This window comes from Mobula hypostoma, chromosome 9 (assembly GCF_963921235.1).
Source record: "Mobula hypostoma chromosome 9, sMobHyp1.1, whole genome shotgun sequence".
NCBI lineage: Eukaryota > Metazoa > Chordata > Chondrichthyes > Myliobatiformes > Myliobatidae > Mobula > Mobula hypostoma.
Window position 1 is genome coordinate 75,959,390 of NC_086105.1, and position 25,534 is coordinate 75,984,923.

General features: G+C 38.3%; 1 protein-coding gene across 1 annotated transcript; it reads left to right on the forward strand.

Annotated features, from left to right (window-relative positions):
- Positions 1-2,863: 2,863 nt before the first annotated feature.
- slc38a2 (solute carrier family 38 member 2) lies at positions 2,864-24,122 on the forward strand. Its single transcript, XM_063058500.1, has 16 exons — positions 2,864-3,188; positions 3,862-4,098; positions 4,333-4,411; positions 4,528-4,643; positions 6,994-7,067; positions 7,164-7,256; positions 7,423-7,504; positions 10,776-10,858; positions 11,773-11,831; positions 12,443-12,643; positions 13,576-13,655; positions 14,160-14,260; positions 14,963-15,087; positions 19,432-19,576; positions 19,678-19,775; positions 20,773-24,122. Exons 2-16 carry the CDS (start codon positions 3,995-3,997, stop codon positions 20,872-20,874), a joined length of 1,542 nt encoding a protein of 513 aa, XP_062914570.1. The 5' UTR covers positions 2,864-3,188; positions 3,862-3,994; the 3' UTR covers positions 20,875-24,122.
- Positions 24,123-25,534: the final 1,412 nt, after the last annotated feature.

Sequence of the window (25,534 nt, forward strand, 5' to 3'; positions counted from 1 at the left end):
ACTGCAATGTGATGATTGGCAAAAACAACTCTGCCCTATCAAGAGTGAAAGCACAGGCCCCTCATATTTACAGCGTTGGCTGTCCAAGTCACCTGGTCAACATTTGTGGCAAAACTGCTGCTAAGGAGTTCTCAATGTCACCTGAAGAACTGCTCATTGACATCTACTACTACTTTGAGAAAATTTCCAAACGAAGAGAAGACCTAAAACAGTTTCAAGAGTTCTGCAATGTTGCCCAGCAGAGAGTACAAAAGCATTGTCCTACACGCTGTCTTTCTTTAGGAAAACATTTGGACCATCTGCTCCACCAATGGCCAGCCTTTATTTCATATTCTGAGTCAAAGAGTGAGAATCAGAAGTCATCTCATATTCAGAAGAGGCTGAAAGGCCCCCAAATGAAAATACACACATGCTTTCTCCATAATGTCACACAATGTTTTGACAAATTCAATTTGTTTTTCAAAACAAGGTACCTATCCTCTTCAAGTTGGATCAGAGTGTAGAAGAGCTCCTGCATGACACAGCAAGCAGATTTATTAAGTGAAAGATATTGAGAGAACAGAACATTCAGGAGATAGATGTGAGCAACCCTGAAATTCACCGCCCAGATGAAAAGCTTTTTACTGGGTACCTGGAAAGGAGACAGTTGCTAAACGAGGAAGCACAAGAGATCCCCCCTTACAAGACACAGCAGTTCTTCAAAGATGCCAGAGCATTCTATGTCAGGTGCTTTCAAAAAATCTTGGAGAAGTTCCCAATGAGAGACCAAATCTTGAAAGATCTGTCAGTGGTCAATGCAGAGAGCCAAGATGAGGTGAATCCAGAGCAGATTTGACTTTGGCAGAGAGATTTCCAAATGTGATCAAGGCAGATGCAAGAGAACAGCTCCACTAGGAAGTTCTGGATTATGTCTCAACTAACCTTGAAGGACTGCTGCCAAACTACAAAAGTTTGCCAGTTGATGTGTTCTCGGGGAAGCTGTCCAAAATAAAATCTGTAAGCACAGGGTAGTTGAGATTTAAAGAGCTCTGCCAGTTGATGAAGCTGCTTGTGGTGCAGCCAAATTCTAATTGCGATGTAGAAAGGGCATTCAGCATGGTGTGTCACATTAAGACAGAATTCAGAAGTCAGCTGTCTCACAAAACACTTGCGAATCTGCTGCCTTGCAAAATTAACAAATTCATTAACACAGACTGCTCTGAGGTTGAGACTTCTGGCAAAATGCTCAAATCTGCCAAGCTAGCCACATCACAGAACAAGGAAAGTTTGCAAAAGAAATAGAAAAGCTATTTGCATTAGCATTTAGCTATTAGCATTGAGACTGCCAACAAAATACTCCACAAGGAATATATATATATATATATATATGTGTGTGTGTGTGTGTGTGTGTAAATAGTTTTAATATGTGATCCAATAAATTGTTGTGTTCTTTCATAATCAAATGTCCTGTATACATGCACCCTTGGAGGTCGACCGGGGCTGGGGGCGGGGGGATATGGGGTTGCGGGAGCGGGGGTGCTACCTCCCTGAAATAGTGGTGATACCTCCCGGAAATGAGTTTTTACAGGGTGGGATGTCTGAAAAAAGGATCAGCCGTGATTGAATGGTGGAGCAGGCTCAATGGGCCAAATGGCCTAATTCTGCTCCTATGTTTTAAGGTCTAATGCTAATTCAGTGTCTCCACTTCCACTTTTTCCTGTCGTACCTGCTGAGTTCTTCCAGCTTTCTGTTTTTTTTTCTCTCTCAGATTCTAACAACTGCAGTCGCTTTTGTTTAACACCCGGTTACACAGCATTATGTACGTAAGATGACACACACCCACATACATAAATGTACACACCTTCCGCTGGAGTCTGGCTCAGGGTGTGACAAGAACCGGCAGAACGGATACCAAGGCAACGCGATGACGCATTAGTTGTTCGGAGGAAATGATTCCGGCGGTTTTTTTTGTGTGCTGACTTACATTGCAGGAATGCATATTTCTGGTAGCAGATAAATTTATATAAAAACTTTAAAATTCGATCCCATTTCTCCCAAGCAAAACAAAATTAATTCTAATTCAAAATCTGCGCATCAAAACGAAATGTGACGCTTGTGATAGAAATGTTTCTAGTTTCAATGTTACACTAGAAATGTTGTTTTATCAAGTAACGAGCAGTTTCTTCACCCCTCTGTTACAAATTGATATGAATTTCAGGCAGTTGAACGCCGTTGCTCGCTGGCTACGGGTGTTTTTTAAAGAAAAAAACCCTTTTCTGCTCGAGTACAAGCTCCATGCCGACTTTGTGTAATTTGCATCATCTCTTCCAAGTAAAGATTTGCCCGCGTCCAGATCTAATGTTCGATGTTTGGTGATGAACCTCCCTAGTCCCTGGTTTGCGGTCCCATCCGTTGAAGATTAAACGTCAATTTCCGTACACTAAGTACGTAATCTCTGTAAGGGTATATAGTAAAGACACCAAAAAAAAAATCCGTTGTAACACTAACAAAAACTGTCTCTTCAATAACTCAAATGACCTTGCATTCAGATGAAACTCTGATCACGGAAAACCCTGAAACACAGCTTGCATCAGACATTAGCTTAAGGGATTCTGATTTAAGAAGTGATGTGGAATAATTACCTAAATTTTATCTTCGAACGTATATCTTTCTAGTTGCAACATATATCTATCACATTCAATATACAAAATATTGGACGGATTTGTTTACAAACATTGAAATTAGATACAATATTTTCCACCACAACGGGGAAGGGGCAGTGGCAGTTCCCACTCTGCCGGGGTTTAGAAGGCTCCTCCCCTTTTCTGATGCAATTCCAAACACTCTTTATTAGTGGGAAGTCGGAAACACCCATTACATTGAGTTGACATACACACAGGAGAGGGTCGAGTCATCCTGTGAATGACTGGGATATAATCTGTTTAGTAAAAATATTTCTCTATAATATATATATATATATATGTGTGTGTGTTTGTATATTTCAGTTGAACTAATATTCAAAGAGGCTCCCTTAGAGATAGTCTTCACAGGACAAGCCGCTTGAAATATATCGACCTCTACTGAATTCTGCACTCTCTTACACTCGACATTTTTGGATGTAAATAACGATCTGTTTTTTTAAACGTCGGCCTGAATTACAACGGAAGAGCAGGAGTAAACCGCGTCCGGAGACTGTCGTATTGGAAGAGGTAAGCGATAGCTTCAAACTACCTATGTAACCCTTTTTTTCCTTTTATTGTAGAAATGATTTGGTACATTTTCCAACCGTTCATGTAGATACTTAATTTGTATTGCATTTTATTCAGAGTATTGTCTATGGCGTGTATTGCGATATCCGGCTGAGGAGGATGATGCAACTGGCTCAATGCCGCCAATGCATTATCCTGAAATTAGAATTTCCTTTCACCGATCAGATCGTTTTTAATTGCGATATTTGCATTTCGTACATAATGTATGAGCACATAGTTCGATTTTACATCAGTCTATCAATCCGTTGTCTAAAATAAAGCTAGAGCTTTAATCAGCCATGTAGAGAAATTCGTGTTGTTATCTCAGCCTTCCCCTGACGAGATGAATGGGACACGGCAGAGGGAGAGGCGAAGTGTTTTTGGTCACAATGATTAGTCATTCCCCCCTTCCCCTCACTTTAGAAATTAACAGTAATGTGTAGAATAGTATATTTTAATGTTTAATGCGGGCTACTCTGTCTGGTTTGAATGGAGTCAGACAATGGCTCATTGCCGCTCTTCAGTATTTTTCCATCTGGCATCAGTGGGTAGTTGATACCCACTGCAGGCCACGTGAAGAGAGACTACTAAGTCGGATATTGCAACGTTATTGACATTTCACTATTTCCCCAAGGACCGCCCGGACAAAGCTGAGAGAAAAGGCGGGTCACTGGCCGAAAGCACCTGAAACATATACATTACTGGCTGGCTGCACCAGAAAAGGAACAAAGTTAAAATTGGAAGTGTTTCACTAAAACGGTCTAACCATGACGATAACGGAGATGAACAGATTTAACATTACCCCTGATGACGACACTAGCAGCACTAACAGTAATGACTATCCTCCCACTAAAAAGATACCCATCAATAGGTAAGGGATATCTGCCGATTTCTGATCATGCGAAATATTCGTTTAACTGAATAAAATGATCTAATTAATAGAAATGTTCTTACTGCATTATAGCGCATCACGTGGTTTAATGAATAATTCAAACTCTCAGCTCGTGATCTGAGCCATTAAAAATTAATGATTTGCATTTGGTGTGGAACACTATACCAGGAATCCAGCTTTGTATAATACCACCATTTTGTTTTACTTTTCCAGTCAATATGTCGATAATGATCCAGAAAGCCAGAATTTTCTGCCAAATGTATACTATGGGAAAAAGAAATTTGAAGAATATGTGAGTACTCTATACTCTTATGCTGTTTATTGTCCCCATTTGGAATGTGCTGCCGTAGCCGTGACATTCTAAATATGTTTATTATTCTCTCTCTCTCTCTCGCTCTCTCTTTCCAGAGCACTGGCAGTACCTCGTTTGGAATATCTGCATTTAACCTCAGCAATGCTATCATGGGCAGTGGTATTCTTGGACTGGCATATGCCATGGCTAACACTGGCATTGTACTTTTTGTGTAAGTGTTTGGAAGGTGGCAAAACAAACAGCACATGCTTTGTAAATGCAGTTGCTAACCTGCTGACACTGCAGTGCAGCACTGACTGCAGTAGAAACCAATGCGGTCCTTTGCTATACGACTTCCCCACTGTTTAATCATGTGCCAAGGAGGGAGGAGCTATGGCACGATTCTAAACTGAACATTTTTTCGAAAATAATTCTGCACTTTTAATATGCACATCCCATTACTGCAGATAATCTCACCAGCAACACCAAATATGGGAGTTAAGTATATCCTAGGATGGAATTAATCGTTGGTAGCTGGGTATAAAACAGCTGATAAATATTTGGAAACAGTGAAGTAACAATTTAATTAGGGCTACAAATGAATGTAAAAAATGAATATTTAATCTTAGTAAATTAGAAAGTTAAGAGATAAATTTTCTTCATTCTTCGACTCTGATCTCTCTGGGTAACTTAAATCTTATTATTTTATCCAAACTGGCACCTTAACAGTAATAGGTAAGCTACGTGTGCAAATATTTGAAGAATAGGCTGAGTGATCATGGGACAGTTCAGTTTAGTCTGGCTCTGTATATTTTGTGAAGAATGGGGGAGTGATCATGGGATAGTTCCATTTGGATTGCTTATCCAATCTTTTAAAGATGAGTCATTTTGGGAATAGCTTTCTCCTGTACAACACAGTCACTGGTGAAGATGACCTTCAATAATAGTGCTTTGTATGCTGAGAGAGGCCTTGTAATGTTCTCCTAGTGTGGGAGGGAGTTAAAGGGATGTTTACAAACAAAGGATTTTGTGGCAACCAGTTGGATTCAGTCTTTAAGCTTAAGGAGTTTAGATTCATACAATGTCCAACGGTCATGCAGGAGACACTACTGTAAACATGGGTTTATCATCTGACACAGAACAGCCAGCATAATGGCCTATGTGATTTGCCTGATGTCTTTCCAAATCTAATTTGTATACCTCTTACTAATGAGATATTATTGACCAATTCACAATTGAGGTATGGTATTTTAAATATTTGTCGAGGCAGCTCCTTGTTTAAGAAAGGCTGTATTTCTTTGATGACTCAAGAGAAAAAAATAAGGGCACTCCTAAACTTCCATTTGAAAGCAAATAATCATGTAATTAACTGAATGGATAGGATTGTCTCTCCCGTAGTGACAAAGATGTTGATACAGTGAGTCATCAGTGAGGGGAACTGGTTTCTTGTGAGAATGATGTACATCTGAGTTCAATTAAAGAAAGTTTAGAAACTATTAAGGAAGTTGCTATGTCAGTGTACTGATTGATTGTAACATTAGCTTTGTACAACAAATTCAAGAAAAGTGCTGCCCTTATAATAGGAGGATAAAAATAAAACAAAAGGATAAATTAATGATGTATGGTAAATTAATTTACAGATGTTTTTTACCTTGTACATCTAAGGTTTTCTTTACATTTAATAATGCAGAGTTGTACAGTTCTATTGTTTATTCCAGGGTAACAGCAGAGAATGTTAATGTAGACTTAAAATGGAATCATTTGTCAGTGAGGGAAATGGGCAGTTAGTATGCATTTTTGCAATGGTTTGATAACATAATGAGTGGTTGTAATAATGATCATTTGCTGAAATGTTATTCCTACAAAACATCTGAATAATCTTGGTATGAGTTATTTTGTTGCCATACCAACAGGAAAGAATGAAATTTCAATATAACATTGGATAAAGACATAGTGGGGTTACTGGGCATGCTATTTCCAAAAATACATACTTACTGTGCATGAGTTAAGTTAGAAACTGCTCTGAGGAACTGATCTTGCATTGTTTAAGCATTAGAGACAAGGAAAGAATTGTGAAGGAAGTATCTTTTGAAGTTGAGAAAGAAGGCTGTGAAAATTCAGTGTGTCCTGAAATTCATTGGACGTCCATTATGGTGCAATAATTAAAATCAAACATAAAGATCACTTCAGAATGTTACAAATAACCAACAGTTTCAAATGGGGGACAATCTGCTGAAATCTGCTATTTCTTACAAAGTAAATTCCACTCTAAAAGCAATCCCAGTGTCAATGGCATTCTAATAATTTAGAGAAAAGGTAGCTTGCAAAACTTGTTTTCAACCCATACATTTAACCTTCTAAATTAATTCTAAACTTTTATGCCAGCTAGCTAATTTGTTTTAAAGTGAAAAGGTAACACTTCACACTCACTTTAGTTTCTTACAACCAAAGGCTTAATTTGTTAATGTTGCAGTGAGGTACTCAGATGTAAATGTAAATTATAGTTCAAATATTATTGAAAAATGTATGATTCCTTCTAAAGCATCATGTAAGAGCAATGTTACCACTTTTCTATTTTCCAGTATCCTTTTGAGTGCTGTATCAGTCTTCTCACTGTACTCTATACACCTCTTACTGAAAACTTCAAAAGAAGGAGGTAATTAATAAGCTTATTTGTTTAAGAACATGAATCTATTGATTGGAATTAAACGTATTAGTGTTTCTGATTATTAAACTTTTCTTTTTGTTCTAGGTTCACTGGTCTATGAGCAGCTCGGTCTGAAAGCATTTGGGTTGCCTGGTAAATTGGCAGCATCATTGTCAATCACAATGCAGAACTTTGGAGGTAAGGTTCCAGAAGTTCTGTAAAGTATTCTTGCATTTAAAAATAATTTCACCTTTAAGGTCTTCTTGTTTTAATCTGAAGACTTTTAAATGAAGCATTGAAGTGTAGAGAGTCTAAGTTAGTTTTATTTCTTATTACTCTTTTTTTGCCCTGTTTCTTACTACAGCTACATCAAGCTACCTCTACATAGTGAAATATGAGCTACCAATTGTCATTCAAGCTTTCCTCGGACTTGAGGAAAAAACTGGGTATGTTGAATTGCAAGCTTAGTTTTAGGCACACTGTGTTAAAATATGCACCAGAACATTTCAAAATTTTTCCAGAGACCTTTTCAGTAAATCCCTCAGTGATGATTCTCACTGCAGTTAAAACTCCTGCATGACACATAATGACAGAAAAATGCACAGGTTTGGATTAGTACGCAAAGGCTCAAGTTTGATTAATGCCATTTTCAGTAGTGTAAAGGAGTGCAAAATAATTGTTACTCTGTTAATTGTTAAGTAGTAGTGGTGGTTGTTGGTGTGGAGGAGTGGGTTAGTGGGTGGAGATGCTGATCAGCCTTACTACTTGGGGAAAGGAACTGTTTATGAGTCTGGTTGTATTTAAGGATGTTCAAAATCCTTTGCAGAAACTGTCTTTCTAAAAGTTGCAGGTCAAAGTACAATGTTACATTTCACTAAAGATAATTATGTTCTTGATGCCTTGTATTCTGCTGGAGATCACTATTCTAAGCACATCAATCCATTCGAATGTTGCTGAAGCACTGAGTTTTTCCAGCAAAGTCCCATTTCATATCTTATAAAACTCGTGTTTTGTGCAGGCTAATTTTAATGTATTTGAGGATTTCCAGCTGCAATGTCACTCAATGGTTAGTTTCCATGGAAAGCTACTAGTCAGCCTAAACACACAAGTGGGATAGTAGGAGGCCATAGCTTGTTTGTTTTCATGTGATATTTTGCATGTGCAATGCCACACACATTGTTTTGATCTTGTTGCAGGAAGTGGGAGAGGACAGTGTGTCTGTATGCCTGACATATCAAAACAGCACTGAAATCATTCTGTGTAGTGGACAGCCACTGCAGATTGAGCAAACGCATTTACACTTCAGCTGTGAAGTTTTCATAATATTCCCAATGAGGTCATTTAATGATTTTGTCCCACATCCTGATAGGTAAATTGTCCCAAGTAAATTATCAGTAATGAGAAAGGAATCTGAGGTGGAGATGGCCATGTGAAATTCAGGTAAAAGTAGCGATGGAATCCATTATTTTAAAGTGTAATTGTGAAGCAATATCAGAAGACCATACAGGCTGTGTTAAACACTGAACCTGGAAGTTGCTACCCAGTTGCTTTGCTGTTCCAGAAATTGATCTGTTACAGTATCTGATCTACAACCTCTGCATGGTGACATAAAGCTAGTATCCTTTCATAAAAGATACTCCTGAAAATGTTACAACTTGTCCATTCCAGTACACACAGATTTTCAGCTATATTAAGTTGTATTAGTTACATACTGGCACTGAAAATTTACTCTAATCCGTAGGGAGGTATTTTCCCTTAGATTAGAATTATTCTTGGTAATTATAAATTTTGTTTACCTGCCTGGTATATCTCTTAATCCCAGCTTTTATCTTTTGTTTGAGCATTTGAATGATGTGTCATTAATTTAAACATTCAAGCTGGTGTTTGTGGTTCATATTCTGTGTTATTTGGCAACAATTCTTCAATCTGATTGGCTAAGGGCATAGACAAGTGCCTACCCTGTTTGCACAAATTCCCAATGTCATTTTGAGCCTTTTGCACTGAAACTGGTTTCTAATCACCATCAAATGCCGTGCAAGTACCAGGAGAAGAACAAAAGTAATGATCAGTTGGAACCATTAGGTTATTACACAGATTGTAAAATCCATACTTTGTATCATCAAACTGGAAGTCATTTCACAATGCAGACAGCAATGGGAAACGTGCAATAATGGTTGTAAGCAATATAGGGTTGCATCATTGAGAAGTACATGAGTGATTGGAAAAGGCACTTTCCACAGCGAGTTTCCAGTTTTTTTTTTATGTGGCATTATCTAATTAATTCTGAAAATAAAAATTAAGAGTAGAAGTGTTTAATTTTCAGTAAATATGTGTAATCATTTGGCAAAACTGTCAAACAGTAAAAAATGACATTGAAAACTTACATTTAATTTTTCCTATTATCATAATATGACCAAATCTGCCCAACTCCCCACCACTCCCAATATTCACTATATGAGGTGACTGAATTCTATAAATACATTTTATTTCTGAGTTATTTGATGTACAATGATTACCTAGTGTGTTGACACAAAACCTCAGCAAACAAGCACACATGAATATAAATTCCCTCAAATCAAATAAAATATATTTGATAATCTTTTAAAAATATATGACTTGCCTCAATAGAATAAAATGCTTGTCTCACTTTAGGAATTCTGTACTTTATATGAGAACCTGCATCGTCATATCACACAGAGGCAAAATAATTTAAAATTAAAATCAGAATACATACATTTCCACTTTTTAAATAATTTCAGTGGAAGGATTAGTGTACAATTATACATATATGGACAATAGCAGTAATTGATAATATATTAAAAATAACATACTGGACAGTGTAATTCTCTATACAATAATTAATATGTTGCACAGATAAACAAACATGGAAGGCCTCAAGCAGACCTATGGATATTTTGTGACCACTACTTGTGGCAATGCCACCAATGACAAGTGCCCTTCACCACTGGTAATGAACCAGTTAACTTGAATCAGTTAAACGACTGTCACGTTCCTCTCAGCTTGAACCAGTCTGGCCATTCCTCTCTGACTCTCTCATTAACAAGGTGTTTTTGCTCATGGAACTGCCACTCCCTATGTTTTTGTTTTTTGCGCCATTCTCTGTAAACTCTAGAGACTTGAGCATGAAAATCCCAGGGGATCAGCAGTTCAGTTCCTGAGGTACTCGAACCACTACCTCTTGCACTAACAAGGTCAAAGTCACTTGGGTGACATTTTTTCTCCCCTATTCTGATGTTTGCTCTGAACAACAACTGAACCCCTTGACCATGTCTGCATACCTTTATGCATGGAGTTGCTGCCACATGATTGGCTGATTAGATAATTGCATTAATGAGCAGGTGTACATGTGTACCTGGTTACAACTTGTTTTACCAGTTTGTTGGAGTTGGTCTCAGGTGTCATGTGTTAATAAATGTTTTGGATGGGTTTTATCTAGTATCATGTGAGTTTGTTTGGTGTAAACCTACAATCTGCTTAGAACTGGTTCCATGTTTTTGATGTTTTTGCTTTTGTGGAAATTAGAGAAATCTAATGACAGCTGGGTGGTAACATGAAATTTAAATTGCAAAATCGACTAAGCGGTCAATAATTCACAATTCATCGTACCATATCTGTAATCGAGATGTTCAATACTAAGGTGAAGAATTCTCAGTCATAATGTTCAAAATAAAACTAATAATTGTTTTTCCTTTTCAGGCATTGGTATCTGAATGGTGACTACTTGGTCCTTATGGTGTCTATAATTATAATTCTTCCTTTCTCCCTGCTGAAGAATTTAGGTAAGCTGTTTACACTGAAAGAAGATGGCAATAAGACTATACTTGTATAAATCTAGCACTTCATATAGGCATCACCTATTCAGCTTAGAAGTAACCAGTTTGGTTTTGTGTGAGTCATTTGCCTAGGAATATCAAAGCTTGATCTTCACATCAAACTTACAGTTTTTATATACCAAAGGCATAGTTTTCCTTTTACTTCAACATGTTGTGATATGCAGTACTTAGTTATCATAAAGAGAAAAGATTCTGCAGATGCTGGAAATCCAGGGCAACACACAAAATGCTGGAGGAACTCAGCAGGTCAGGCAGCATCTATGGGGAGGAATAAACAGTCAATGTTTTAAGCTGAGACCCTTCACCAGGACTTTGGTCCACACCAGGTCCTGATGAAGTGTCCTTCCCAAAGTAATAATTGCTTATTCCTCTCCATAGATCCTGTCTGACAGTTGTCTCAGATGATTTAGGAGCAGCAGAATTCACGTCATATCCACCCACTTCTTACATAGCATATATTTCTGTGTATATACTGTAAATTTGGTTTTGATGCAAGACTGTCATTGAATGTCGCACAACTTGGGCTACAAAATTGCACAAAGTTAAGGACTGATGTATTTAATTTATCAGATTTTTCAGGAAACTTTTTATCAGCTCTGATGAAGGGTCTCAGCCTGAAACGTTGATTATTTACTCTTTTCCATAGATGCTGCCTGTCATGCTGAGTTCCTACAGCATTTGTGTGTGTTGCTTTCTATCTATGTAATGTTATAGGGACTACTTGAATGTTTTTATATTTTAAGACCAATTGAAAATACCTTTATGAAGAATACACTTCAAACTTAATTGTTTAAATTATCCATTCAAAAATAATTGAAGTTTACTATTGTCACTTACAAATTTTTTCACTTATTTTTCAGGTTACTTGGGCTACACAAGTGGGCTGTCCCTTCTCTGTATGCTTTTCTTCCTAATAGTTGTAAGTATTGTTTGAAAAGTCTAAAAATAGTATAAAAGTATTGAATGACAGAATTATAATTTCAAAGAGTGTTATTGCCATTAATATTATATTATTGTCCCTAACTGCCCTTGAGAATTCGTTGGTGAGACACCATCTCTGTCAGCTGCAGAGTTCCAAGATTTAAACCCAATTACAACAAGTGTAGACTGGTCCCATGAGAACTTGAAGAATGAGCTATTTTCCAATGGAAATTGCATCATTCTCATAAGATTTTTAACACTTAAAGCAATAAAATCATAATTGAGTATCATAACACTTTGATAATTATTTGGTAGCCAAATTCAACGTTATTTCCCCCAGGTAACCTCAATATTGGTTGTTGTAGTCCTCTGGTTCATTTTTGAGGTCTATTGACACAAACATGCACTGAGCTTGTGCTCTTTCTGGTGTAGGTCACATTAAAACTGACATCTGAGACTGTGAGGGGCAGGAGAATGTATAAAGTCCATTATAATGTATCTTTTGATGTCAAGGATAGGTGTTTACCATTTAACAGCACTCTCACCTTCTCAGCTGTGGTTTATTTTTATTTCGCTGTATTTTAATTTTCACTTTCCAAATACTTGCAGGTAATTCACAAGTACTCTCAGATCCCTTGTCCATTGCCCCTTCTGGACCAGGAGCTAGGGAACACAACTCTGAATTTAACTATAATGATGACGGCAACATCTGCATATGAAGCAGTTGCCAATGTATCAGAACCCAGCTTAGCACACAACACAACAGATGAAAACATCTGTAAACCACGGTATTTCGTCTTCAATTCGCAGGTAAGGATAAGTCAATTATAAAAATGTACTTTAACATTGATACAAAGGACAACAGTTTATTTTCTATGGGATTTATTATGTATCTATGACATCGTTAATGAAGTAAGTTTATTATTGACGTACATCTATGTCACTATATACAACCCTGAGATTAATTTTCTTGTGGGCAATCACAGTAAATACAAGAAACAGAATAGAATCTATGAAAGACAACAACCAGTGTGCAAAAGACAACAAACTGTGCAAATACAAAATATGTATTAATAAAAAAAAATAAATAACAATAAATATTGAGAACATGAGATGAAGTGTCCTTGAAAGTGAGTCCATAGTTTGTGGGTGAATGAAGTCAATCCCTCTGGTTCAAGAGACTGATGGTTAAGGGGTATTAACTGTTCCTGAACTTGGTGGTGTGGGTCCTGAGGCTCCGGAACCTCCTTCCTGATAGTTGAGTGGTAATAACTGTTCTTGAACCTGTTGGTGTGTGTACAGTTCAGTGTTAGGGTGAGTGAAGTTATTTTCTCTGGTTCAAGAACCTGATAGTTGGGGGATAATAGCTGTCCCTGAACATGGTGATGTTGGTCCTAAGGCGCCTATACCTCCTTCCAGATGATTGAGGGGTGATAACTCTTACTGAGGGTTGAAGGGTGATGCCTGTTCCTGAGGGTTGAGGGCAACGCCTTGTTCCTGAGGGTTGAGGGGTGAAGCCCTGGCGCTTAGGGTTGAGGGGTGACGCCCTGTCCCTGAGGGTTGAGGGATGATGCCCCTCCCTGAGGGTGACGCCTGTCATGTGATTTGTCGCAGTACAATGATTTTACTATCAAGAGACAAAGTAAATATTACTGATGCCTGATTTTTATTTTGATAGCTCCTGCCTTGAATAATTCTGCTATGATATCAAGTACTGATCTCCATTTTCCTTTCTATTTCAGACTGTCTATGCTGTGCCAATTCTGACATTTGCCTTTGTGTGTCATCCCGCTGTACTTCCCATCTATGAAGAACTCAAAGAGTAAGAACCCCTTTATTAATACTGCACATGCCATGGGTCCCCAGGGATAAGGGATCTTTTCTCATTCAGTAGACAAATTCTCCATTAAATCTGATCCATTTCATAGACTGCAGTTGTCTGCAGGTGAACTGGACACTGTAGGCCAATGAGAATGGAGGAAAGACATTATCAGTGGTTGCAGTTGCTATTAAAGCATATTGGACAGATTAGGGTGGGCCTTTCCCCCTATTTGCATTAAAATGTGCATTACCTGGTGCTGACACTAGGTTCTATGAGTGAAAAAAACATTCTGTTCTCCTATCACTCATCAAAAGCACCAATAAAATTTGTCTGAAATGTCATGCTCCTGTTGATTTTCTAGATTAAATATTCAGTGTCATATTTTGAAGCAGAAACTCGATAATAGGTTATTGAAATTGACTCTTTATAAATTTGTCTTGCTCAAGTTAACTGTTAACTACACTGGAATGAATTAATCAAAATTATATTTTCTTTCTCTCTTAGCCGATCCCACAAGAAAATGCAAAGAGTTTCCAATGTTTCGTTCTTTTTTATATTTGTTATGTACCTGTTGGCTGCACTTTTTGGTTACATGACCTTCCTTGGTAAGTCCTATATAACACGATCTTCCCCTTATCCTCTAATCTGTTAAACCAGTTGCTCAACTAAAGTTTCCCTGGCAGGAGAGTATTATTGAGGTTAAGTAGCCATTCTCACTTAAGGCATTTCAGCTGTGTGATCATGGAAAGTGTATCTGATGTGAGAAGAGTCAGGATATAGCTTCAGAAAAATTAAATTTTCACATTTGGATAGTCTGAAAGTCATAAAATTTAATAATGGCATCTGTTATAGTTTCACCACTGCTTTCCATTTGAGCTATGTCTAGTTGCAAGCCCTTTTACCTCTGAACCAGAAAGCAATGGATTAAAAGATTGGTGCATAGGCTGATACCATTATAGTATCAAGACAGTGCATACTGTGACATATTTTTATTTGATGCTGCCTTAAAACCAAACAAATCTGGTTTCTCTGGTTGATGCAAAAGATTTTTGTAATATTTTGACAGCTGGGGGAATTTTCACTAATTGAAGTGAAAAAAGCTGACAAGTGTTGGTATTAAGTAAAAACAGGAAGTGCAGTGAAAGCTCAGCACAGGCATTGCTCTGAATATTTGCAAAGTACTTCAATTTAATATAACAAACTCATTAGAAACCTTCTAGAATCTTAGCTTGAGGTGTTATCTTTCATTGTAGAATTAAAAAGAAAATCAAGTTTTAAATAAAACCTTATGATCTTCTCTTCCACAGGTGAAGTGGAGCCTGAGTTACTTCACACATACTCGAAAGTGCACCGATTTGACACTCTGCTGCTTGTTGTTCGTCTGGCAGTTCTTGTAGCTGTTATTTTCACAGTTCCAGTCGTTCTTTTTCCAGTAAGTACACTCCATAGGAAGAAATTGATAACAGAGTAGAAACTGGCCTTCAATTACATATGCTGGAAACATGACTTTCACTCGTATGAGTTGCTCGCAGCTTCTGAAATTTAGTTTTAGGGAAGTGCACAGATCCAAATTTCAGAAGCAAAATACAACATTAGCTACACACACAACCAAGAAATAAGCTCTATCAATAATTTATCCTATTTTTTTTAAAACTTAAGTGCAGTTGTAAATATGTTAGTTCTTGCTTTTGTTCAGTAGTTTATTCTAACTACAATGAATTACATATCATTTAAGTAAATCCAAAATGTATAAACCTGTTTGATTTAGAGTTTAAAATTATACAACAATTATGCAGATAAATCTTTGTTATCTGATTTTATCCTCCGGTACAAATTGAAGGCTGGTTAAAACTTGTGTCCAGTTTTGCGCCCCATATCTCAGAAAGGATGTGTTGTCATTGGAGAGGGTCCAGAGGAGGTTCACAAGGGTGATTCTGGGAATGAAGAGGTTAACATGTGAGGAGCATTTGGCAGCTTTGGACCTGCACTTATGGGAACTTAGAAGAATGCATGGGTATCTCATTGAAACTTACCAAATGTTGAAAGGGCAAGATAGGGTGGATGTGGAGAGAATGTTTCCTGTGGTGGGGGTATCCAGAACTAGAAGGCATAGCCTCAGAATTGAAGGGTGACCTTTTAGAACAAACGTAAAGAGGAATATTTTTACTAAGAGAGTAGTGAGTCTATGGGATGCTCTGCCACAGACTGCGGTGGAGGCCAGGCCCATGGGTATATTTAAGACAGAAGTTGCTAGTTTCCTGATCAGTCAGGGAATCAAAGGATGTGCTGCTGTATGGGGCTGAGTGGGATCTGGGATCAGCCATGATGGAATGGCAGAGCAGACTCGATGGGCTGAATGGCTTAATTCTGCTCCTATGTCTTATGGTGTACCTCTTGCAGAGAATCTTTATTTTGGTTCCCAGTCAGTGAACTCTGTGCTTTGTTCCCAAATTGCTATCATTCACTGAAATAAAAGGCAAATGTTTTTAATATAACTATAAAATGATTGTCCAAAGAGTTGTATCCAAAGAATACAGATTCAGCTTCTTTAGACTTCAGGAAGTCCTCTTATTCTGGGAGTTAGCCTAGGGAGTCCAAAGTTGAGTATCTTTTCCCAAGAAAAAGGAACAAACTGTGCATAGTATTCTGGGTGTGACCTCACCACCACCCATAAGACCATAAGACACTGAAGCAGAATTAAGACATTCAGCCCATCAAGTCTGCTGCACCTTTTCATCATGGCTGATTCATTTCCTTTCTCCTGCCTTGTACCTGTAACTTTTCACATCCTGACTAATCAAGAACCTATCAACCTCTGCCTTAACTACACCCAATGATCTGGCCTCCAGAATCACCTGTGGCAATGAATTCCACAGATTCGCCACCCTCTGGCTGAAGAAATTCCTCATTATCTCCATTCTACGTTTGTAAATGGACGTTCCTGTATTCTGAGGCTGTGCCCTTTGGTCCTAGATTCCCGCCCACTCTCAACATCCACTCTGTCTAGGCCTTTCAACATTTGATAGGTCTCAATGAGATTCCCCGCACCCCCCCTTCTAAATTCCAGCAAGCAGAGGTCCAGAACCATCAAACAGTGCTTAAATGTTAACCCTTTCATTCTCAGAATTATTCTCTTGAACTTCCTCTGGACCCTCTCCACTGCTAGTACATCCCCTCTTGGATACGAAACCTAAAACTGTTTACAATACATTGTGGTCTGACCAATGCCTTATGAATCTCAGTATTACATTCTTGTTTTTATATTCTAGTCCTCTTAAAATAAATGCTAACATTGCATTTGCGTTCCTTACCACCAACTGAGCCTGCGAGTAAAACTTTCGGGAGTCCTGAATGAGGTCTCCCAAGTCCCTTTGCACCTCTAATTTTTTGAATACTTCTCCCATTTAGAAAATAGTCTATGGCTTTATTCCTTCTTCCAAAGTGTGTGACCATACCCTTCCTGACACTATATTCCATCTGCCACTTCTTTGCACATTCTCCTAATCTGTCAAAGTCCTTTACAGCTTCCCTGCTTCTTTAACACCATCTTCCCCTCTAATTATCTTTGTATCATCTGCAAACTTGGCCATAAAGCCATCTCTGCCATCTCATAGGCATTTTATGAATTCTCTCTTTTGGGATCCAGCACTAACCTGATTTTCCCAACCTGCCTGCGTACTGAAACCCCCCATGAAACCATAACATTGCCCTTATTGCGAGCTTTCTCTGTCTCCTATTGTAATTTAAATCCCACTTCCTGGCTGCAGTCAGGAGCCTATATATAATTCCCATCAGGGTCCTTTAACTCTTGCAGTTTCTTACCTCTACGCAGAAGAATTTTACATCTTCCGATCCTGTGTCACGTATTTCAAAGGATTTGATTTCAATTTTCATCAGCAGAACCCCTCCAACCCCTCTGCCTACCTGGTTGCCCTGTCAAAGCAGTGTGTATCCTTGGATGTTAAGCTCTCAACTATGGTCTTCTCTCAGCCACGACTCAGAGATGTCCACATCATACCTGCCAATCTGTAAGGGTGCTACAAAATTATCTTCCTTATTCCATATCCTACAAACATTCAACTATAACACTTTCAGTTCTGTATTCATCACCATTTCAATTTTGTCCCCCTTTTACACTGCAACTCATCTCACTGACTGCAATTTTGCCCTATCAACAGTTTGTCCCTGCCAGGAATCTCCCTACATATTGCCTCTGCTTGTAAACCAACTATCACATTCAGCCCTGTCACCCTGGTTCCCATCCCCTTGCCAATTTAGTTTAAACCCTCCCCAGCAGCTCTAGTAAACCTGCCCTCAAGGATATTGGACACCCTCGGGTTCAGTTGCCACCTGTCCTTTTTGTACAGGCCATACCTTTCCCAGAAGGGATCCATTGATCCAGAAATCTGAACTCCTGACTCCTGCACCAGTTCCTCAGCCAAATCATCCCGTCCTTACCTGCACTGACAGCAATCCAGAGATTACTACCCTGGAGGTCTTGCTTCTCAGCTTTTACCTAGCTCCCTGAATTCTCTCTTCAGGACCTCCTCGCTTATCCTACCTATGACATTGGTGCAAATATGTACCAAGGCACTTCCACTTTGGAAGGTCATGAGCCCAATCTGAGACATCTCTGACCCTGGCACCTGGAAGGCCTGGGTGGCAATATGTCATCCAGGTGTTTCTATCGCACCTACAGAATCTGGTCTCTGTTCCTCCGACTATCGAATCTCCTATCATCACTGCAATCCTCTTCACCTCTTTTTTTTCCCTCTGAGCCACAGCACCAGACTCACTGCAGTGTCTACTCCCTCACCCCCAGGTAGGTCATCCAACATCATATACTTATTGAGGGGAATGGCCACAAATGTACTCTACTGGCTACCTAGTTCCCTTCCCTTTCCATTTACCTATCTCCTTCAACTTAGGGGTGACCATCTCTTGTAGCTGCAATCTATAATCTCCTTAGTTTTCCGTGAGCTGAAGGTCATCGAGCTGCAGCTCCAGTACACATTCTCTGAGGGGCTTCAGCTCGGTGCACCTGGTGCAGATCTGGTTATCTGGGAAGGATGCAGGTCTCCCAGATTTCCCACATATCACACAAGGAGTACAACACAACCCCCAGAGTCATTCTCACTGCTCTAACTATGCACTAAGAATGAGGAAGAAGAAGAAACTCACCAAATACTTACCTCGCTCAAGCCTATTCTTGCCAAAGCCTGATGAACCAAAACCTCCCCAATCTAATACTGGTCTACTCCAACAATGGCTGCTCTTAAAAAAAAAAGGAACTCCACTTGTCCCTGTTATTTTTAATTGTTCTTGTTAATGAATTGCGACTGCCCCGCCGAAAAAAGCCAAAAGTCCTGCCAAGGCTCCTTTTTTAAATCTCTCATTCATGGACCTGTCTCCCACCCTACACAATTTTAACAATATTTTTACTTCAAAACTCTAAACCCTTTCCAATAAAGACCAAAAATACCATTTACCTTCTTAACTACTTGCTGAATCTACTTGCAAACTTACTGCAACTCCGAGATCTTCTGTGTGGTCACATAAGGATCAGCTCTGATAACACGTCTGATAAAAGGCAAACCTTGTTAAGTCCCATGTTGAGAAGGAAAACACATTGCATCATCATGATGCTTTTACTGTTAAAGCTGTCTTTCATTGTAACCTGCCATCAGTTCTTGGTGGCATAAAATTGTTATTGATTTAACAAATGTGGGGTTGCATCAACAATGTGAAGTAATATTACCTTTTTTTTCCCCTATAGATTCGCGCCTCTGTTCAGCAGCTACTTTTCCCTGGCAAAAAGTTTAGCTGGATACGTCACACTATAATCACTGTTATAACTCTGATTGCCATTAATATCCTGGTTATCTATGTTCCAACCATCCGAGATATCTTTGGGTTCATAGGTAAGTGTATGCATAAAATAATGTTTCCTTTAATGCCTTCACTAAGCAAATGGATGGGACTTGATACAATATGATTTCTCTCCTTTCCGTACTTCTTCTAGGTTCCTCTGCCGCAGCTATGCTAATCTTTATCCTGCCTTCTGCATTTTATCTCAGACTTGTAAAGAAAGAGTCGATGAAATCCATACAGAAGATTGGGGTATGTTAATAACCTAATTTTAAAGTGTAGTAAATAACAATAAGGATAAACTTCTATCATTTCAGCTTTTATTTAGCGATGTGTAGGTTTGTTTAGGTTTACTTCTTGCACCCGCCCCAGAGCCCCAGCCTGGAGGACCAGTGGACCACTCATAGTCTGGTCTCTACCCTTTGACCTGTTTGGCATGGGTGATCTTACCAAGAGTCAAAACCACAAGGCCTGACTCCAGCCATCATAGCTCTCTTGGTCATTGAGATGCGCAAGCCTCCAAAGCTAATGACAAGGATGGGTCCTCTTTAAAGTTAATATATAGTTCTGCAGTAACAATTTAGATGCATGATGTGTCCTCACATTTTTCAATATACAAAGAGTCCAGTGGATTTTATAGCAGTTCTTAGAATATATAAAAATGATTGGCAAAAATAACACTTTGTTCTAAGGCAGGCTGCATAGTGGAGTGCTATTTATACTTCCCTACCAAGATTAAATCTCTTAAGCCAACTTCACAAGTGCATAAGTAAAGGCATCCGTTAGTCTTGCAAGACCATGGATCTGCACCTGGGAAGTCTTCACTTTCCAGGGCGCAGGCCTGAGCAAGGTTGTATGTTAGACCGGCAGTTGCCCATGCTGCAAGTCTCCCCTCTCCACGACACTGATGTTTTCCAAGGGAAGGGCAAGGGCCGATACAGCTTGGCACCAGTGTCGTCGCAGGGCACTGTGTAGTTAAGTGCCTTGCTCAAGGACACAACACGTTGCCTTGGCTGGGGCTCGAACTCACGACCTTCCTTCAGGTCGCTTGTCGAATGCCTTAGCCATGTGCCCACACAAGTACATATGGAAAGAAATTTTCAAAAGCTAGAAAGCTTATTGTATTCAAGCACACTGAAGTGATTTAATATCTTTCCCTTTTTAACTGGTTCTAAATTGGAGCAGTATACATTTATATAAAACATGTAAAAGGAAGTACCATATTAACTACTATTTTCTTCTTTCTCAGGCATTATTATTCCTGATTAGCGGTATATTTGTTATGTTCGGAAGCATGACACTTATTGTTCTTGACTGGACCCATAATGCATCGACAAGTGATGGCCACTAAACTGCTACTGAAGAAAACTACATGTTCAATTAAATTATCACTTCAGAAGAATGATAATTATATTTATTTTCTCTGCCTTCAAATTCCTAAGAAGTTGGAAAGGCATTCATATTTACTGTCTTCCTAGAAGTTAGGAATAGTTGTCCAAAAAATTAAACCATTTGTATTGGAATTGATTATTGAGTAACTTTGGTTCAGACAGTAATGATACCATTTGTAGAGAATGGTCTAATTGGTGTACAATATGTATTTGTAAGGCCACATAAATGTTGGAACAAACTATTATAAGCCCTTAGAAAACTGATTCTTGTAGATACTGAAGCTAAATTCCCCAGGCTGTGGCCATAGATTTTACTGTATGTTAGTAGATTTAAAAAACAGCACGTAAGCATTCAGTATTTTTTGACCATTTTTAAACAAAACTGTGTGATGGACATAGACTTGAATATTTAATTTCAAGGCAGCAACCTGAATTTTTAGTTCAGAGTTTTAAGTACTACTGTTTAAAATGTAATGTTGATAAAAACAGCAGACAGACAGACAAGACACAGTGGAAAGTTTCTATTCTAGGGTAGTCTAGCTTGCCTTACAAAAGAACAGTACCATGGTCAGCATGGACAAGGTGGGCCAGAAGGGCCTAATTCTCCTTTTTTTTGCCTGGCTTTTCAAATATTCAGTCTGTTCTGGATAATAGGTCTTTGGATAAAGAAATCATGCAGAACTGGAGTAAGTGCAACTCAATAGGATATCGGTTGAGACTTCTGGCTGTTCTTCACGTCCCCAGGCCAGTGGAACTAGAAAAGCCCAGCTTTCACCTGAGGTGCTGGATGAGTGATTCAGCTCTGATTTACCTTATCCCAATGCTATCTAGAAAGAAATGGTGATAGTGGAGAGATTTAAGTGTGGGTTTCATGCTTGTATAACTGTATAAAATGACACTCTGTACCTTTCAGACAAGAGGAATAAGGAGGGATTACCACCTCTGTGGAGTTTGCATGTTCTTTCTATGACCATGTGGTCATGTCCTCCATGTGCTCCAGTTTCCCCCCACTTCCTAAGGATGTGCAGATTGGAAGGTTAGTTGGTCATTGTAGATTGTTGCTAGTGAATGGGTGAGATGTAGAATTATGAAAATGGGAGGAATGTAGTGTCTGTATAGATGGTCAGCATAGACTCAGCAGGCAAAAGGGCCCAACTTCAATATGTATCTCTTTCATTGTAACATTGTATGACTGCCTAATTACAGCTTATTGAAGATTTAGGAAATTTAACACTTAACTTGCAACTGTGTCTTGTCAAAGAATTTAGCATGTTTAAAGCATTTATTTGAAACCAAGTTTTCTTGTATAATAATGTTGTTTATAGTGATGTATAATAATTGAGAATATTGCATCATGAATCCATTTCATAGCTACTAAGCTGATGGAAGTAGTTTTACAACTTCAGGTATGTTTTGTACCATGTGGTGATGCATTTCTTCACATCTGTCACCTGTTCCACTTCCTGAAGGCCAATCTGTGAATGTGAATTGTAGACAGGAGAGAAGAGCATTTTGTTTTGCAGAGCCTACTTCTCTGCTAATAAACATCAATAGTGCACTTTGTAGTGATGGCATTAGGCTCTTCACAAAGTGCACTCATGATGATTCATGGGCAGAAAACAAAGGAACATTGCATTCCTTCTGTATCACATGACAGAAGTCAAGCAGCAATTGCTGGGAGTTGATTGTGATGAATAATATGGTACTTAGAGCTGAAGCTAAAAAAACACCACTAAAGCACTTCCTTTGTCCCCCTTTGCCACCTGTTGCCACTACAGAGAACAGCTATTGTTTTTAACGCTGCTATCTAATTGACAGCAAGTAGTGAGATATGACAATGACAGAACTCAGTAGAGGAAAACATGACATTGCTTTAAAAGTAATGCAGAGTCAGTATTTACCTTCCAAATGTTAATAATCTTCTGCCTCCTGGAATTGAAGTGTTATTTGCTGCTGTTCCTATTTGGTTACTTGAAAGAAAACTTACATATTGTGCTTCCTATGACAGTCCAACCTACTGCAAAATATTTTTTTAATTTGCTATTTGTCATAGAATATTTATAGAATTGAAGGAAATCAGTATAATTTAATGTATTTATGATTGTGTAAATAAATGTACATAATTATCTGTAAATATGTTGTCAATATTTAAGAGGTATTATTGTTCCTTTTAAGTTCCCCTGAGAAAATTACTGGACTTTCTTTAAAGTCACAGGTGAAAGCTGCGCAGTGGCTGTTTGAAGAATTTCTGCTAACTACTGGTAGTAAAAAAAACTGTTTCAGTGCTTTGTGTTTATTTTGTTCAATATAACACAATCTTGAGTGCTAAAACAGTGTGACATTGTCAACCCAGTAAATGAACTGGCATAATATCATTCTTTGTACTGAGTTGATTGAACATTCATCCATTCTGGATTACTGGTTGTTGCTGTCAAACATAACCTCAGTTGTTCACCATGAAGTCATATCTAATTTTAATGCAAACTTTAAATACAAGACATCCTACAAATGCTGGAAGTCCAGAGTAACCCACACAATACCATTCTTTTATGGAAATGAATAAGCAGTCGATGTTTGATCAGTCTTCATGAAGGTTCGAAAGCATCAACAGTTTATTCATTTCCATAGCTGCTGGCTGATCTGCTGAGTTCCTCCAGCATTTTGTGTCTATTCTTGATGAAAGTTTTGGTAATCAATAAAAAATTAATAATATTTTATAAGTTTGCTGTTAGAGGAAGCTTGAATCATTACAGTTTGCAAAATTGCAGAACAATTATAAATTTTAATTTGCTTTTTCATAACATTTTTACAAACTATGAGGATGAACTGTGACCTACAACTGAAGTTTATGTTTCACAGACAATCACTTGTAGACAAAGCTTGTGTACTAATACTACTTGTGTAATTCACTATTTGTACCGGTGAAAGCATGCAGTACAGACAACTAACAAAGCATGACTGCTGACTTCGGCATATTCTTTTAATTACTGTTTGATGTATTTTCTGACACAATTAAAAAGGCTTTCCCTGACATTATCTAGGTTATCCTGTATGTATATTTCTATACCGTTAACTGTGAAAGGCCTCCATTTGAATGGGGGAATTTTGGTTGTTAGCAAAGAGAGTGCATTATGAACAATGCTACACTCTTGTTTCAATGAAACACTTGTTGTATTGTACATATTGTAAATAAAGTTATACTCTTAAACACTTGTTTCAATATTGCCTGTCTTAATTATTAGCTATTCTTTGCAATATTTTTATATGAGATACCAAGGGGCGTAAGAGAGTTGCAGGTGTTGGCTTGTACTAAGTAGCACTTAGATTTTTCAAACTGTACAAAGGCTGAGCTAGCAAAGCAAATGTGATGCATATCATGAAGATAATTTAGCTGTATTTCATTGGAAACGTGCAAGGAAAACTGGAGCAGTGATAGTACTTTTGAGTCATAAATGGTAATCTGTTTCAGTAAAATATTCCCATTCTCCTGTGCCTATCACTGCCTTTTCATCTAAAAATCTATTTCCTCTTTCCTAAAAATGTTAAATGACTTGACACTACTGCCTCCTGTGACAGAATTCCATAATTCAGCTGCTCTGAGATAAGACATTTCTTCTGATTGCAGTTGTAAATCTCTTACCCTGTGACTCCTTGTAGAGCTCTCAGCCAAGGGAGGCATGTTTCCCCACATCTTGCCTTTTCTATTAAATTCCTTTTCATTCTTCTGAGGCAGGGCACCTAACCTGGGGTCTACTGGCTCCTCAGGGCTCCATTTGCAACAACGTAATTTTGCAAATCAAGATTTTCAACACTTATAATCATTAAAACAAAAAGTTGAAATCAATGTGTTGCTTTGTCAAAGACCACCCCACAGTTTAATGTTCTTATTCTAGCCAAGCAACACCCTGCCTATATTTTAATTGTATAGTTTTATTGGTGAGTGTGTTAACAAAGAGCCACATATCACAATTTTTTTACTATTTTGATAACTATTTCAATATAATTGGTTTTGTAATCCTCTGTATTCTATTTTATATATTTAAATATTATCCTGAGAAAGGGTCCATAGGTGAATAAAGATTTAGTTAACCTCAATCTTAGGAATCAGTTTGTGATCCTTCATAACATTCCCTCTTCGGTTATTGTACTGGTTTATTATTGTCACATGTACAGAGATACAGTGAAAAGCTTGTCTTCCAGATCAGATCATTCCACAATGCATTGAGCTAGAATAAGGTAAAACAATAACAACGCAGAATAAAGTGTAACAGCTACAGAGAACATGGAGCAGGTAACCAAAGTGCAAAATCATGACGAGGTAGATAGTGAGGTCAAGAGTCTGATAACAGTGGGGTAGAAGCTGTTCTTGAGCTTGGCCGTATGTGTTTTCGGGCTTTTGTTTCTTCTGTCCAATGGACAATGGACATGGTCTCACCTGGACCCTGCATAATTATAGAAAAATACCTTTGCCTTTTGCTGTGAAGGCAAACATTTGCCTTTGCTGTACCTGCACGTTTACTTTCAGAGGTTGGCATGCAAGGACGTTAATGTTCTTTGTATCTCAACCCAACATAGTTTAAATAATACAGCCACGATATTGCTGCCCCTCTTTATGCACCT

Excerpts from the sequence above, each read along its gene's own strand:
- slc38a2 (XM_063058500.1), top strand. The coding sequence starts at position 3,995 with ATGACGATAACGGAGATGAACAGATTTAACATTACCCCTGATGACGAC. Across the intron at positions 12,644-13,575 it reads ATTTCGTCTTCAATTCGCAG|ACTGTCTATGCTGTGCCAAT; the intron begins GTAAGGATAAGT and ends TTTCTATTTCAG. Across the intron at positions 13,656-14,159 it reads ATCTATGAAGAACTCAAAGA|CCGATCCCACAAGAAAATGC; the intron begins GTAAGAACCCCT and ends TTTCTCTCTTAG.